The sequence below is a fragment of the Trachypithecus francoisi genome, unplaced genomic scaffold, assembly GCF_009764315.1.
Source record: "Trachypithecus francoisi isolate TF-2019V2 unplaced genomic scaffold, Tfra_2.0 Lachesis_group12, whole genome shotgun sequence".
In the NCBI taxonomy this organism is placed as follows: domain Eukaryota; kingdom Metazoa; phylum Chordata; class Mammalia; order Primates; family Cercopithecidae; genus Trachypithecus; species Trachypithecus francoisi.
The window spans coordinates 83,726,873-83,742,662 of NW_022681457.1; the positions used below are offsets into that span (position 1 = coordinate 83,726,873).

At 54.7% G+C, this 15,790-nt stretch overlaps 1 protein-coding gene across 3 annotated transcripts in view; it reads right to left on the minus strand.

Annotated features, from left to right (window-relative positions):
• Window positions 1-201: 201 nt before the first annotated feature.
• Window positions 202-15,790, minus strand: part of KCNQ4 (potassium voltage-gated channel subfamily Q member 4) — a 56,945-nt gene continuing 41,356 nt past the window's right edge. For 2 of the 3 annotated variants that reach the window (XM_033226910.1, XM_033226908.1), the window contains 5 exons: window positions 9,584-9,804; window positions 7,801-7,900; window positions 5,848-5,979; window positions 2,856-2,985; window positions 202-2,333 (listed from right to left, as the gene is read on the minus strand). In XM_033226910.1, coding sequence (XP_033082801.1) covers window positions 2,121-2,333; window positions 2,856-2,985; window positions 5,848-5,979; window positions 7,801-7,900; window positions 9,584-9,804 — 796 coding nt within the window. In that variant the 3' untranslated portion in view covers window positions 202-2,120. The remainder of the gene's footprint in view (window positions 2,334-2,855; window positions 2,986-5,847; window positions 5,980-7,800; window positions 7,901-9,583; window positions 9,805-15,790) is intronic. The other variant, XM_033226909.1, reaches the window with a different exon arrangement.

A 15,790-nucleotide genomic window follows, 5' to 3' on the forward strand; every position in this document is an offset into this window, starting at 1 on the left:
GTGCATGAAACCAAATCTATCCCCCGGACTTCTTAGTTATCTGTGCCAATAAGTTTCTTTGTGTTTGTTTGTTTAAACCATGTGGGGTTGGGTTTTTGTTGTATACAACAAAGAGTCCTGACTAATCCAAATCTCCTTGTCCCCATCCCCAAACCAGGAGCCTCACCTCACAGCCGCTGAACAAAACCAAGAACAATCACCTCCTATTGAAAACTTTAATGAAACCAATAAGTTAATAAGTTAACAAAGTGAGGTACTTGCATATCTGAGAACCGAGTTGATGGAGGAACCTCGATCATGGAAGGAAGGAGGGCTTCTTCCCATGTCTCCTTGGTCATAGGGTAATCCCATTCTCCTGGCCTTCTCCACAGCTGTCTCTGAATGGGTGGAGGGGTGGCTCTCTGGGGACAGTGCAGTGCAGGTGGGGTGAGCCAGGAGAGGCTCCATCCAGGGCATGATGGTCACGTGCAGAGGTCAGGTTGGGGCAGAGGCTGGGCACCATGGACTGAGCAAGATCCAGTCCAAACCCTGGCGCTGGCGCATGCAGGTCCCCAGCATGAGATGCAGGCAGCGTGGCCTCGGCCCCTTGTTCCCACAGAGGGTTGCCATTGGTCCACTACCCCTCACCTTCCTGCCACCTGCATTGGCTTTGCAGAAGAGGAGCAAACGGGTGGGGATAAGAAAGTGTTCCTGGGGTGAATGGGGGCTTATGCCCGGATGTGGGGCTGCCAATTGAAGAGAAGTGGGGTGTGGAGGGAGGGGAGACAGTGCATGTGAAGCCGGATGCATGGTTGGTATAGATATTAGATGCATTCTTATTCTCTCTGGGAGTGAGAGTGACTAGGAAGGCACAGGCCTGGCTAGAAGGGGGCCTGGGGTCTCTCCAGTGGTGTCAGGCCTGGGCTCGAGTTGTGCTGTGGAGACAGGGAGGTGGGCCCTTGGGGACAGGCAGAGGCAGTGGGTTAGGGCTCCTGGACCAGAGAGGAGATCTTCTTGAAGGAGAGCGGGTAAAGGTCTGGGTGAGGCCTGGAGAGCTCTCGGGTTACTTCAAAGCTCCTTCCCCTGCTCAGATGGAGTTGGGGGTCTTCCTCTTAGTGGACATCACCCTGCAAGGCCAGTCTGCTGGCATCTGCTGCAGAGGCCCAGGAGCGGCTGAGTGGCTCTGCGCTCATGTCTCCAAGTGTGTCACGTCATTGCATGTTTGAGAGTGAGAGGCTTTCTCCCTGTCTGGAGAAACTAAAAGGCTATGTTTGTGTGATCATCCACGAAGCACTGTCTGGGAGTTTTGGGGAGGATACAGAAACTTGTGTTGACTATGAGTGGTGTCTGGAGGGCCAAGGAGGGGAGTGGCCACCCAGCAGGAGAAGGGAGCCCCCTGGGAGCTGACACTTGCAAATGGGAAGAAAGGCCCAGGCACTGCCCTTAGGAGAGGGCAGGGGAGAACAGGCCCCATGCTAGGAGGAGAAGGAGTGATAAGCCAAAGAATAGGGACAGGGTGGTAGCCAAGCAGCCTGAGACCAGCTATTGCTGGGGGCCCAGCTCCCAACGAGGGAGGGGCAGAGAGACCCCATGGGGGTCCCCAAAGTTGCATATTTAACATGGTTTGCATATATGGTGCCCACCTGCCTTGTGGCAGGGTCCTGTGCTTTGTGGGTACCTGTGGGGGCACCTTGGCCCACCCCCAAGTGGGGCGGGGACTTGGCGGGAGGGCTTCCCTGCTGTGTCCGAAGGGTGGGCCAGAAACCTCACCTTGCATAGCTGGAAGCTGGGTCAGGGCCCAGGGCCCCAGCGCCCGCTCCCACTCCCGGGGCTGTGCCCCTGCCAGGCGGGCCACATCGGGCCTTGATGGAGTGGGCAGGGCACTGGGGGGCCCAGAGGCCTCGGGACAGCCGCTGCTGCCGCCCTCTGGGCGACCTGGCATCTTACGCTCCTGAGGTGGGGAAGGGGCGCTGGCACCCACAGCAGGTACCACGCCCACCCAGGCAGCTCAATACTGCGTGTGGCCTTTCTCCCCGAGAGGGAGTGAGTTCAAGTACGAGAGGAGTCCGGAAGCCTCAGAGAGCGGTCGGAGCGCCAGGCCGCGGGGCTGGCCGTGTGCTGCTCTGCCCCTGAGAAGTCCCTTAGTCCATGTTGGTGCTGACCGAGCGGGAGATGCTGAGCGTCTGTGCGGAGACGGAGATGTCCTCGTGGTCCACAGGGCTGTGGTAGTCGGAGGTGATGTCGGGGTCGAACAGCGGCACTTGCACGGTGCCCAGGCTGGCCGAGGTGCCAGAGCGCAGGCAGCGCGAATAGAAGCCCAACAGCAGGTCCAGCTTGTGCTCGATGGACTGCACCTGGGGATGGGGCGCAGCTGGGAAGCGGCGCCTGGGACCCGAGGGGACGCGGCCGGGGGCGGGGCTTGGGTCTCCGGGCAGAGCCTAGCTGGTGGAGTGGGCGGGGCTTATCTGGGAAGCACTAATCCCACTTGGAAAGATGGAGCTTGGCTAGAGAGAGGAACGAAGCTGGGCACTGGCGCATAACCTGGGGAGTGGTTAGGTGTGATCGATGGGGATAGTCCGCGAGCTACAGCGACAACTGAGAGGCGGGGTCAAATAGAGTAGGAGGATCTGAGGTAGGCTTATCTGAAGCTTATGGGCGGGCTTATGCAACCTGGGGGGCGGGGCTTAGCAGGAGAGGGCGGGTTTATGGGCATGTCTGGCGGCGGCGACTGGGGCTTCGGCTGGGGAGGGGGCTCTCAGGCCTTCTCCCGGACGCTTGGGCTGCGGCTGTGGGAAACACACCCTCCCCGTGTCCAGTCACCGCGGCCCCCAGAGCTTCTTGGTATGGCCAGCTCCGCCACCCCATCCTACACTCACCTGCTTCTCCACCTTGACGACGCGTCCCATCATGCTGATTTCATCCACCATCTCCGCGTCGGAGGGCCCCTTGTCGCCCTTCTCCCGGGCCTTCCGGTCCCCGGGCCCCCGACCCACAATTTGGTCCACCCTATGGGTAAGGGAACCATCAGAAGGCCCGGACACACGCCGCCCCTCCCTTCCACAAGAATTCTAAGTTGCCTGATGAAGGAGAAGGCACGACGGCGGGGGGGAGGGGGGGAACAGGTAATCTGAGGGAGGGGCCATTGCCCTGCCAGATGGAGGCTGAGTTGGGGTGGAGGAACTAGTCCCTGCTCTGGGGGTTCCCCATTGGTCAAGCAAAGGCACCACACACAAACCTGACAAGTAAAACAACCGCCTGGTGAAAGGAATGGAAATGGTGGGCTAGGAGGCCCAGTGCAGTGGCGCATACCTGTAATCCCAGCATTTGGGGAGGATAGGGAGGGAGGTATCACTTGAGTCCAGGAATTCGAGACAGACTTGGCAACATAGCAAGCCCTCCTCTCTACAAAAATAATTGTTTTTTAATTAGCTGGTCATGGTAGCTCATGCCTGTGGTCCCAGCTACTCAGGAGGCTGAGGCTGGAAGATGACTTGAGCCGGGGAGATGGAGGCTGCAGTGCGCTGTGATTGCACCACTGCACTCCAGCCTGGAAGACAGAGCGAGACACTATCTCAAAAAAAAAAAAAAAAAAAAAGATGGACTGGGGGAAAGGGGAAAGAGAATGGGAGGAGTGGCCACATGTGGGAATGTGAGTTTTAAAGTGGGTGGACAAGGCTAGAACTGATCTCACCTTATTTTTCTGCTCTTCTTTGCAGCAAAATTCTTGAAAGTGTTATCTCTATCCTCTACCTCCAATTCCTTTCCTCCCCCTCTCTCTTAAACCTACTCCAATCAGGCTTTTACCCATGCCATTTCACCAAAATTACTGTTGTCAGGCTCCCAAATAACCCCATGTTGCTAAATCCACTGATCGATTCCTGTCCTCATTTTACTTGACTTACTAGCAGCACTCCACACATCGGATCACCCCTTCTTCCAGCAAACCCTTTCTTCACTTGAACCACCACCCTCTCCCAGCTCTCTTCCTACTTCCCTGACCTCTCCTTCACCGTCTCCTTTGTTAGTTCCTCCTCTATCTCTGCAACCTGGAAACACTGCACGATCCAAGGCTCACTCCTGGGACCTCTATTCTCTATTTACTCCACTCACTAAGTGATGTCTTCAGATCCATAATTTTCAATTCCTCTACACTTCTGACACCAAATTTTCTTTTTTTTTTTTTTTTTTGAGACAGAGTCTCGCTCTGTCGCCCAGGCTGGAGTGCAGTGGCCAGATCTCAGCTCACTGCAAGCTCCGCCTCCCGGGTTTACACCATTCTCCTGCCTCAGCCTCCCGAGTAGCTGGGACTACAGGCACCCACCACCTCGCCCGGCTAGTTTTGTGTATTTTTTAGTAGAGACGGGGTTTCACAGTGTTAGCCAGGATGGTCTCGATCTCCTGACCTCGTGATCCACCCGTCTCGGCCTCCCAAAGTGCTGGGATTACAGGCTTGAGCCACCGCGCCCGGCCTGACACCAAATTTTCATCTCCATCCTGTACTTCTGCTCTGCACTCCACACTTCTCTATCTAACTGCCACATCAACACTCTGCTTGAATGTCTGGTAGGCATCACAAATCCAGCACCTCCCAAATCTCCTGACCCTAAACTTTCTCCATTCATTGCCTTCTCCATGTCAACGAATGGCAACTCAATTTTTCCTCTTGCTGAAGCCAAAAACCTTAGCTTCATCCTTGACTGTCTTCTTTCTCTTAACACTGCATCAGAAAACCCTGTCAACTTTGCCTAGAAAATGTATCTAGAATCTGACCACTTGTCCTGCCTCTGCAGCTGCCACTCTGTTCTGAGTCTCCCCACAGTCTCATGCGTGGAAGTCTGAAGCAGGTTCCTCATTGGTCTACCTGTGTCTACCCTCACTCCACTAAGTCCATCCTCAACACAGCACCCAGGTTGATCCTTTTAAAAGACAATTCAGATCTTATCAGTCCTTTGCACAAAACCCTCCAATGCTCGCAGCTCATCCTGGATGAACACCAGCATTTTGCAGGGGCCTACAGGGCTTTACACTCTCTGAGTGCTGTTAGCCCTCTGACCTCACCTCTTACCTCTCACTCCAGTGCAGCCACACCAGGCTCCCTGCTATGCTGAAGCCAACACTCCAGCCACTTGCCCCTCTCAAGTCCTTGGCACTTGCTGTTCCTTCTAGAACCTTCTCACCTACTTAAAATTGCAAACCGTAACAGCCTGACCCTTATTTTCCTCCTTAGTATTTATCGTAATCTGATATATTCTAATTTTACTTATTTATCACTTCTTCTCCTTCCACTAGAATGAAAGCTCCATGAGGGTGGGAACTCTGCTGAGCTTTCTGCCATATTCCCACAGGCTGGCAAGTAGTAAATGCCCACTGACTATTTCTCCAGTGAATAAATGAATGAGTGGGCAGTGAAAATGCAGGCCAGAAGAGGAGAAGGGCAAGGTGCAGGTGATACGGGTCTTGGGGTGAGGATTCTTCCTAATGCTTGGTATACCGGAGGGATGTGGGAGGATTCCAGAGGCAAGAGGTGGGCAGTGAGGACAATTTGCCTATTCTCTTGGGAGATGGGAGGTCAGTAATTATTTTAGGCTGATTATTTTAGGACCAGGAAACAGTTATTCTAAACAAAGCTCTAGGGTTTGCACAGAGGACCCACCACACAAAGAAACTATGGTTGGGTTGTTTTTCAGCCTTGGGATGGGTGCTGTGTCTGGCATCAGGCTAGCACTGCAAGCCAGGGACCTCCTCAGTTTAGAAACTCAGCTGCAGTAGTGAGCCCTTGTGGGTGCTCTGGAGCTGGCCTCAGACTTCATGCAGGGCTGGGGTCGCTGCCTCCCTGCCCCTGCCTCCCATCAGGCCTGGTGCACCCACCGAGTTTGCAGGCTCTTGATCCGGCCCAGCATGTCCAGGTGGCCTGCTGAGTACTGCTCAATGACGTCCTTCACGTCGTATGGCCGCAGTGTCTCCTTGAATTTCCTTTTGGCCACCAGGAACTTGAGAATCCTGTTGGGGGAGGGGGCTCAGAGGGAGTGTCCTGTTCGAGCAGGGATTCCTTCCCAGCCCCATCTCCATCTATTTGCTATCCCCTTGTCCAGCACCAGGGCACCTCCTGCGGCGTCTCCCAGCCTCTCCTACCTCCAAGTAGCAGAAACACGGATGAGGTGGAATGGGGTTAATCCACCAGCCAGGGTGGAGGACGGGCTTCAGAGCACCACGGTATGAGAAGACAGAGAGGAGATTAGCCTCGAGAAGGAGGCTGGGGTGTTCTTTGAAGAGCCCTGAATCCCTGGCAGAGATTGGGCACTGGGACATTGTGGGGCAGGCACATCAATTACTCCGTTGTTGTTTTTTTTAAAGGGATGGGCAGTCTCACTATGACGCCCAAGTTGGTCTCGAACTCCCGGACTCAAGCAATCTGCCCGCCCTGGCCTCCCAAAGCGCTGGGACTACAGGCGTGACCCACTGTTCCTGGCCCAATTACTCTGCTTTAGCATGCTGGCTCTGCCAGCCTATGTGGAGAATACCCTGGATGGGCAAAGGCGTGGGTAGGGAAACTAGCTTTAGGGGATGGGGAAGGAGATATGGAACAGCTTGGAGCAGTTCAGGAAGTGGGGCTGAAAGCCTCCCTGGTCTGAGTCCAGGATGATTCCCATGGCTTGGGTGACCGAGTGGATGGTGGTGCCACTGCCGTGAAATGGGTACCGACCCAGGAAGAGGAGCAGGTTTGGGGCATGCTGGCTGAGAGGTCAGTGGGGTGTCCAAGGAGAGCTGGCTTGGGTGAGGGGGCAGGTCAGGTACTATGTTCTCGACCCTGGGCACATGGAGAGGAAAGAATGGATGGGTGAAAAGGGGCAGAGGCCTCAGACTCTGGGGGGGTAGTGGGGACAGGTCCAGCTGACTTTGATTTTATATATTTATCTGTTTAGAGACAAGGTATCACTCTGTCACCCAGGCTGGAGTGCAGTAGTTTAATCACGGCTCACTACAGTCTCAAACTCCTGCACTCAAGCCATCCTTCCACCTTAGCCTCTCAAGTAGCTGGAACTACAGGGGCACACTAACATGCCTGGCTAATTTTTTTATTTTTTAATGTTTAATTTTTTTGCAAAGACAAGGTCTCACTATGCTGCCCAGGCTGGTCTCAAACTTCTGGCCTCAAGTAATGCTCTTGCCTCAGCTTCCCAAAGTGCTGAGATTACAGGCATGAGCCACCATGCCCAGCCTGACTCTATTTTTAAAAGGAATACAAAGAAAAGAGGCTTGTGGGCAGGTGTACAGCCAGCGAAGAGAGTGGGGAGCCCAGAAAACTAGGAAGTTGAGGGGGTTTCTGGAGCTAGAGATGCAGGCTGGAGATGGAGACTAGGCCAGGACTGCACACCAAGGAGCATGGAGGCCAGATCCATGCCTAGGCTGTGGCCCAAGGGCTCAAGAGACCCTGGTCCCTGCTTAATTTCTGAGGCAGGGGGACAGCCAGTAGAGCAGGGGCTTTCAAACTTTTTTGATCATAAAAAATACTTTTTTTTTTTTTTTTTGATACAGAGTTTCACTCTTGTTGCTCAGGCTGGAGTGCAATGACACTATCTTGGCTTAATGCAACCTCCGCCTCCCAGGTTCAAGTCATTCTCCTGCCTCAGCCTTCTAAGTAGCTGAGATTACGCCCGCCACCATGTCCGGCTAATTTTTTGTATTTTTAGTAGAGATGGGGTTTCACCATGTTGGCCAGGCTGGTCTCAAACTCCTGACCTCAAGTGATCCGCCCGCCCAGATGGGGAGCAGCAGTGGGTGGCACACGGAGGGGGTGCTCACCTCAGGCCTCAGTCTTACCTGACGGAGCGGATGACTGTCTTCACAGCAGGCATGACGTCATCCACCGTGAGCTCACACTGGTAGCTCTTCTCCTCTGCTACTTCCTCTGAGGGGGCCTCTGAAAAGGCAGGGATGGGGCAAGTAGCCACTCCCAACCTCCCATCCAACCCCTGTATGCCAAACCACCAATAGAGTGTCCAATAGGAAGACAGAGGCCCAGAAAGGGTCCAGAACCTTCCTGGAGGCTCTTGTGTCTCATACCCCGCCTCCCCCCAGGGTAGAAAGCCCCAGTGTGTTGCAGGCCCATCTGCCCTGGTGGCCAGAGTGAACATCTGCCTGGTGGCTAGGTGGGAGCTGCTTTAGGGCACAGCTGGTCTAGTCCAGGGCAAGTTTGTTGCACAAAGCCCTGGAGGAAGCCTCATTGGTCCCACCTTGCAGAACAGTGAGCCCCAGAGATAAGGGGTTTGATGGCACTGCATGTAATCATGCACACAGTCTTCTCCTTCAGCTAAGACGGAAGGACACCCAAGCCGCTGGCTCCCTGGCCCAGCTCTGCTACTACGGAAGGCCCTTAAAACAAAACATTCTTCCCCGAATGACAGAAGCTTCTCTGAGGCTAGTGCCCGCCTTGCACAGAGAGGTGATGTTCTCTTCACCCCACAGGAGCAGCAGCAAGAGCCTGGACAGCTTCCAGGACAGGGAAGGGAGGTCCTGGGCACCAGCCATGCCCAGGCTTCTATGGGCAACACCTCTCACAGACTGGTCTATGGGGTTCTGTAAACTCTGAGGTGTCAGCCAGGCAGCATACTGAGGGCTGACACAGCACAGGCAGAAACAACATGGCTGGGTCTCCTCCCTTCCAGGCCAAAGGGGGAGCTGTCCCCATTCCCCATCTTTGTGCACTCGCCCCACCTCTCCCCACCCAGGGGCCTAAAGTATGTCGAAGCTGGGAGAAGTCTTCCAGGGGGCTTGGTCCAACCCTCTCATTTTCCTGAAGACAACACTGAGGCAGTGTCCTGCCTAAATCACAGTGCAAGTCTCCAGCAGAGCCAAAACTCAAAAAAAGTGACATCGCCAGGTCCACAGTCTCATATTTGCAGCCTGGGCTGCGGTGAAGAGGGGTAGGCAGAGGGCATGGGCTCTGGCGCTGAATAGGCCTGCTTGAGGAGAGCAGCTCTGCCACTCACGAGCTGAGAGATCACAGTGCCCACGTCTGTAAAGTGGGGACAAAAACAGAACCCACTTTCCAGGTCGCTGGGAGAAGTAAACAAGATAAGCCAGTGTTGAGCAGTGCACAGTCAGGGCTCATCAAGGATGCATCCCTGCCCCTTCCAAAGTACGTTTGTGTTTAGCTGTTTGTTGAGCACCGACAATATTCCCAAAAAGTCTTCTGTTCACCTTCCATGGATTATCTCATTTAATACTCACAATAATCCTAGGAAGTGGATGCTATTATTGTTCCCATTTTATGAATGAGAAGAATGAGGCCCAGAGAGATTACATCACTTGCCTAAGATAAGTGACAAAGCCAGGATTCAAATCCAGGCAGCCTGGCTCCAAAGCCTATGCTGCTAACCACTATGAAATGCCACCCTCCACGTGATTCCCAGTCTGATGTCCATTTTATAGCAGAGCAAATATTATAATGCCCATTTTACAGATGAGAAGATCAGTGCCCAAAGACGGTCAATCAGTTCCTGAGCTGAGACGCCAGCCAGATCTTTCTGCTCCCAGCCCGGACTGTCCCCGCCCTGCTGCCCTCAGCCGGCCCTCGATCAGTCTCAGCCCCCCGGGGGCTCACCCTCAGCAGAGGTGCGGGGTTTGAGTCTCAGAGATGCCCGGAAGCGGGTGCGGTCATTGAAGCTGCAGCTCTTCTGCACCTTGGTGGGGCTGCTGGCCTCGCCAACCTGCTCACTGCTCGGGGAGGTGGGCATTGCTGGAGGCGCCAGATGCTGCTTGGAAGGGCCCGTCCGCCGCTGGGAGCTACCCATGCGGATGCGGTCTTTGATGCCCATCCGGCTGCTGGCAGGGCAGGCAGGTTGGGAGACAGCCAAGTTAGCCAGAGCTGGGGGTGGGGGTGAGTGGGGACAGCTGACTTAGGACTTGGGGGTGGCTGTTAGGTCTTGGTTCCTCACCAAGCAGAGACTTCTTGGGATGGGACAAGGTGGTGGTAAGGGAGGCCCTGACTCCTACAAGAAGCTGATTCAGGGTCAGTCAAGGCAAATCCTCTCCCCACCGCCCACATCCCACCCCTCATCACCCCGACAGATAAGGGACGCACAGGAGACAGATGTCAGAGTGGAAGGAGTGGGAGAAATTTAAAAAAGAAGGCAGAGACACAGACAGGAGGATGTGGGAGCTGGGCCTGGCCCAGGTGAGTGGGCAGAGGGTGGGGGCGGTGACCCCTTTGGGCACAGACAGGCTGCTGAGGGTCGGAGGCTCACTGGGCCATGCACACGGAGGTAGGCCTCCAGTCCTCACTGTACACAGGGCAGGCTGTGTGGCGTCGAGGGTGTGTGTGTGATTGTGTGTGCGCACGCACACATACCTTGTGCACACACATGTGAGAGTGTGGGTGTACAGGCACTGGTGTGTATACATATGTTGGCATGTGTGTACATGTGTCAATACATATTTTCGTCCATGCCCCCACTGCTGCGGCTAGCTGATCCCACAATTGTCAGGTCAGGGTTTTAGGGCCTCGTACAGCTGTGCAGGCAGTGCACTGCAAAATAAGGACTCCATCACATAGACTTCCATGCAATGGTGCCCTGGAGGTGTGCAGTGTGATGGCCTACTGAAGGCCTCGGCCCCATGGGTCTAGCTGCTGGGCCCACGCATATGCCCAGGCCATGCCTGGTGCCTGCCCTCCCAGTGAGGGTCTCTATTTGATAACCTGTTCTTCTGTGGTCTCTCCCACCTAAGTTCAGCCCACCTTGATTGACATCCTACCTGTGTGGTCTTGGATCCCCACTAAAGACCTACCCCCGATACTGCCTACTGAGCTCCCTGTTCAACAGTATTTACACGGTCTGTGTGCATGTGAACACATATGTACATGTCTACACATGCACTCAGACTTCCCTTCCCGCACCCAACTCCCCACCACATTCCCCGAAACATTGGAGGAAGACAAGTTAGCAGAGGCCTCATTCCCCAGGACAAGCCCTGATTAACCAAGATCTGGTAGAGTAACTCTGTGTCCAAGAGGTTCAAGGACGATGTTATGGCTGTTTGGGTAGGACCTATGCAAACATCCTCCATCCCATGCCCTGTGACGTCACCGCTGCCTTCCCTGCTGTGGTATGCCACTAGAGACTCCGACAGGTTCAAGTTCAGGTTCAGGGGGGCCCACCCCAAACGTCTGGGGCCCCAGATCAAGAGAGCACCAGCCAGCCTTAGAGGAGACCTGAAGTGGGGCAGAAGTTGGGGGAGGACACTGTGTCACCTACTCTCAGAGGCTTTCAGATCAAGGGTTGAGCAGAGAAGAGATTCTGGTTTCGGTATTGGGTGGGAATTGGGATCTCCCATGCCCAGGGCATGGGGTGGAGGGGGGAAAGCCAAGGTGCTGAAGTGAGGGAGACCTCGAAACCAGGGGCACCTTCTGGAAGGTGGCCAGGATGTAGGGCCATCCTTAGGGGTGGGGGCCTCTGCCCAGAGAGGAGAGGTTAATAGGTCAAGGATGGGGGCCCTGCGGATATCAGAAGGACAGGGACAGTTCCCACTATCCAGCATGCTCTCCACTGGCCCAGGACTCCATCGACACATCCCAAAGACTCCAGTCAAAGTTTGAGTTGGCTCTTCCAAACTTTCCTCTGCAGAGCCATTCCTGCAGGCTCCCTCATGCTGGCAAGCACCCTCCACCCTGCCCGGTCCGTGCAACCCCTTCTCCTGTCCTCCATTCCTCCAAGGGGGAGGGGAAGAGTGGAGGGTGGAGAAGGCCGTGACACTTTGGCCAAGGGCCTGGAACTCCACATCACTGCGCCCAGCACATAAGGCACCAATGGTGTTCTGGAGAAGAGGGTGACCTCCCTGTCACAAGAAGTAATGCAGGCAAGGCCGAGCTTGCACTCAGCAGGACTTATGGAGGAAGGAGTTGCACTAGAGGCCTCGAAAAGTCCCTTTCCAGCTCTGATTCTGTGATGGTTGAGGAAGCTTCCAGTCTGGTTTGTGGGGTTCTGAAAGTTTCCAGCCAGCCAGAGGCCCTGAGCTCCTTTTTAATGCAAGAAGGCACTGTTCTCCCAGGAATGGGCCTGGATTCCAGTTCCTTGGGTAGGGCCCAGAAAATGGCTCATATCAGCTCCTCTGAGTCTGAAAGCTAAAAGAAAGTGGAAGGAAACCTGGCACACAGTGGGCACCAAAATGCTCTTTCCCCTCTCAGGCTCTCAGAATGTGCAGGGACCCATCAGGCTGCCTTAGCTCTTTCAGCCCACTCAGCCACTGTGTGTGGTGGGCTGTCTTTACTATCCGTATTTTATATACACGGAAAGAGGAGAGAAGATTTGGCCAAGGTCACAGAGCTCCTATGAGATGGAGCAAGAACTGGAACCCAGCCTTCTCTAACTTCAGAGTCTGTATTCTTTTTCTGGGTCAAGCAATCAGGATAGGGTATACAACAGTGGTTCTCAACTGGAGCAAGTTCCCCCACTCAGGGGACATGTGGCAATGTCTAGCAGGTAGACATCTAGTAGGTAGAGGCCAAGTGTGCTGTTCCACATCCTACCATACATGTGATAGTCCCAAGCCACAAAGAATTATCTAATGTCAATGATGCCAAGGTCAAGAAACTCTGGATCTGTTGGTGCCCTGGGAGAAAGATGGGATGGGCTTGACTGTGGCTGCCCTGCTGGGGACGCCCAGGCTGCCCTGCTGGACCCAGCCCCTCGAACTCACTTCCACAAGGACTTTCTTTAGGGCCTCATGATTTGCCCTCCCAGGGCCACTCTCACTGGGGAAACAGAGGCAGCCTACCACTTCTGAAGCCACATACAGCTCCTCTTCAGGGACTATGGAAACAGCCTCGCCACTGGCCTCTGCCATGGCTGTGTCCTTCCTGTCCACACCCTCCACCGTCAAAGGAGGCTTGCAAAGTGGCGGGCCTGACCCAGAGACTCCTTAGCTCAACCCTTCAGCTCAAACCATTGCCCACAGCCATGGTTTCTAAGCTATGGTTTTTTGTTTTTTTTAATAGGTAAATAAGATCTTAACTGCTGAACATACCAAATCAAATAAGGCCAACATTTATTGGAGCCAGGTCCAGTTTTAGTGGAAGCAGACCCTATTTACATCTGCATTTTACATCTGAAGAAACTGAGGTGCAAAGGGGTCAGGTGATTTGCCCAAGGACACATGAATAGTGGGTAGTAGCTAGATTGTGGTCCAGAACCCACATTTCTAGGAAAAAACACCTCTCAGCAGAAGCACACATGGGCAGCCAGGAGCCCTGCCACTCATCTCCTAGCTCCGGGACCCCAGTCCACAGGGCCCCAGAGGCACCTTTAGAAACCGAGGACTCCATGAACTCAGGTTGCCAAGCATTCCAACAGGGCGACACTCACATTGGGCTTTTGGTTCTGCATGACCCAGCTCTGCTCCCAACCTTAGCTCTGATGTCCAGTCTCAGGGGGGCCAAACTGGGCTGCCAGCTTTTTTCCCCATGCGGCGCTCCCTCTCGCCTCCTTGCTTGGGTCCATGCTGCTTCGCTGGCCTGGAATACCCTCCCTGAAACCCACTGCTTTTAGGGCTTCCTCTGGGTTGTGTGCCTGACCCGGGCTCCACAGCCCCTGTGCTTTCCTCCCTTTGTTGCACTCATCACACTCAGCTGCAATTACTCTTTGCAACTCTCCAAGGACGATGTTTTATTCATCACCATGTCCCTGGTGCACAGAGCAAGGCCTGGCACAGGGCAGGTACCAAGGAATGCCATGGAGATGCAGCTAAAAGAGCTGGGGTCCTGGAGTTGGCAAAGGTGCCAAACCCAGCTCCTTCAGGCATCTGCTAGGTCCTCAGGTGGGCAGCGGGGAGACAGAAAGCTAAGCCCAAGGCCTGGCAAAAGTCAGAGTGAGAAGGACCCTCAGAGGGCCTCTAGTTCAATCTGCCCATTCCACAGACAGAAAACTGAGGTCCAAGAAGGGAAGCAATTTGGCCAAGATCACAGAGGGTATCAGCAGCAGAGCCAGCACACATCCTTAAGGCTCCTGCACGTGCCCCTCCTGGCACTCTGAGCCCATGCCCCTGACCTAGCAGAGGCATCCCAGAAAGGCGAGGGGTTCACCGGGGACCCAAGGCAGACGGCAGGCGGCAGGCACATGCACCTTGTCCTTGTTCCATCCTGTCTCCTCTCCAGCCCCCAAATTGGGTGGGGCAAGGAGGAGTGGGGATGGGAGGAGCAGGCGAGGGGGTACCTCGGTCTCCAGCTGGCGTGGATCCGAAAGAAACTCCGTTTATTATTAAACATCTGGCTGGAAGGTTGAGAACAAGACACGAACAGAGGTTAGTGGGAAAGTGCTGTGGGCAGAGTGTGGGGAGCTGCCGGGATGGGGCCGGCCTCCGGTGGCTGGTGGGAAAGAAGGACTCCCACCTAAATCATCCACCAGCCCCATCGCCAGAATGTAGATGTTCTCAAACTTTGCATAAGGATCCCCTGGGGAGCGTGTTACATATGCAGAAGGCTGCGTCTCTTCTCCAGAGATTCTGATCCTGTGGGCTTGGAGACAGGTCCAGGTATCTGCATTTTGAACAAACACCCCATGGGATGCTGATGCAGGAGGTCTGGAGACCATGGTTTGAGAAACTCATCACAAAACCCTAAAGAGGAGAGGTGCTGGCCCTGGCAATGCTATCCTGCAGGAAGTCCTGCTCCTTTAGCACCACTTCCTGTGAGCACACTTGGCCCAGGTCCATCCCCAAGCACCACCAGAGGTGTGGCCAACTGAGTGTGTATATGTGTGTGTGTTTTTGGTGGAGGGGGATGTCCTGGCTGGTGGTCTAGACAGCCACAATTAATGATACGGCCATTGGGCCTGAGCCTGGTGACTGATCTACAAATCATAGCTCAGCCTCCTGGGGTCCCTGGGAGAAAGGGCCACTTCACTACCATCACCATGTGTCCCAGACACACGCCGAATCCCCTTCCAGGCAGATGGATACGAGGCTGGGAGTTAGTGATAGCCAAGCCCTTAGCAGTAATCTGTTCCTGGGCCCCGGAGCTGGGGAGGTGTCAGGGACCAGAGGAGCCGTGAGGAGTGTACAGGTGCTAGGCCCCAGGCTAATGTCCATTCCTCTTGCCTTTCTATTCAGTCAAGATGAGACCAGAGTGAACTGGAAGCACAGAGAGCCCTAGTTCAGGTCCTGGACAGGATTGCTGGGATACAAAAAGTCTTGAGTTTCTGCCTGGAAACTATGTTTGGTAGGGATGAAGGTAACAATGAGGGACCTTCGGGCAGAGAATCTGAGAGGGGCCCTACTCTCCCAGGGAGCTCTCAGCCTGGCCTGGCGGTCACGCTTCCCCTCCCTCCAGCCCCAGACCTGGAGGTACTCTCCCGCTCCACCCACTTCCTGTTCGGCCCCGGCCCAGAAGTGCCCTCACTGAGAACAAGGAAGGGAGGCTGCTCCCTGCATCCTCTGCACCAAAACTCCTCCGGAGGCCTTTTCAGCCCAGAAACTCAAGAGCTCCCAGAGCCCTGATCAGCCTAAACACTGCTGATTTTCCGCCAGGACACACAGGTTCAGAATGACCTGAAGACTTCCTCCAGGACACACAGCATCGGGTGGCAGAGGCAAGCTTCTACCACGCCTCCCCAGCTGGTCACTGGGCGGCTCACCTCTTCTCCTGTTCTTTGTTCTGGGCCTGGGGCTCAGAATGACACTGAAGCTCAAAGGCCAGATGTCCATTTGGCTGGTTCAGGGGTGATGTGTAAAGATGAGACAAAACAAAGAGATGGGTAAAGGACGGGGGAAAAAGAATGAGGGGGATTGAACCCCCGACCTCAAAGCTAAACCTCTACAA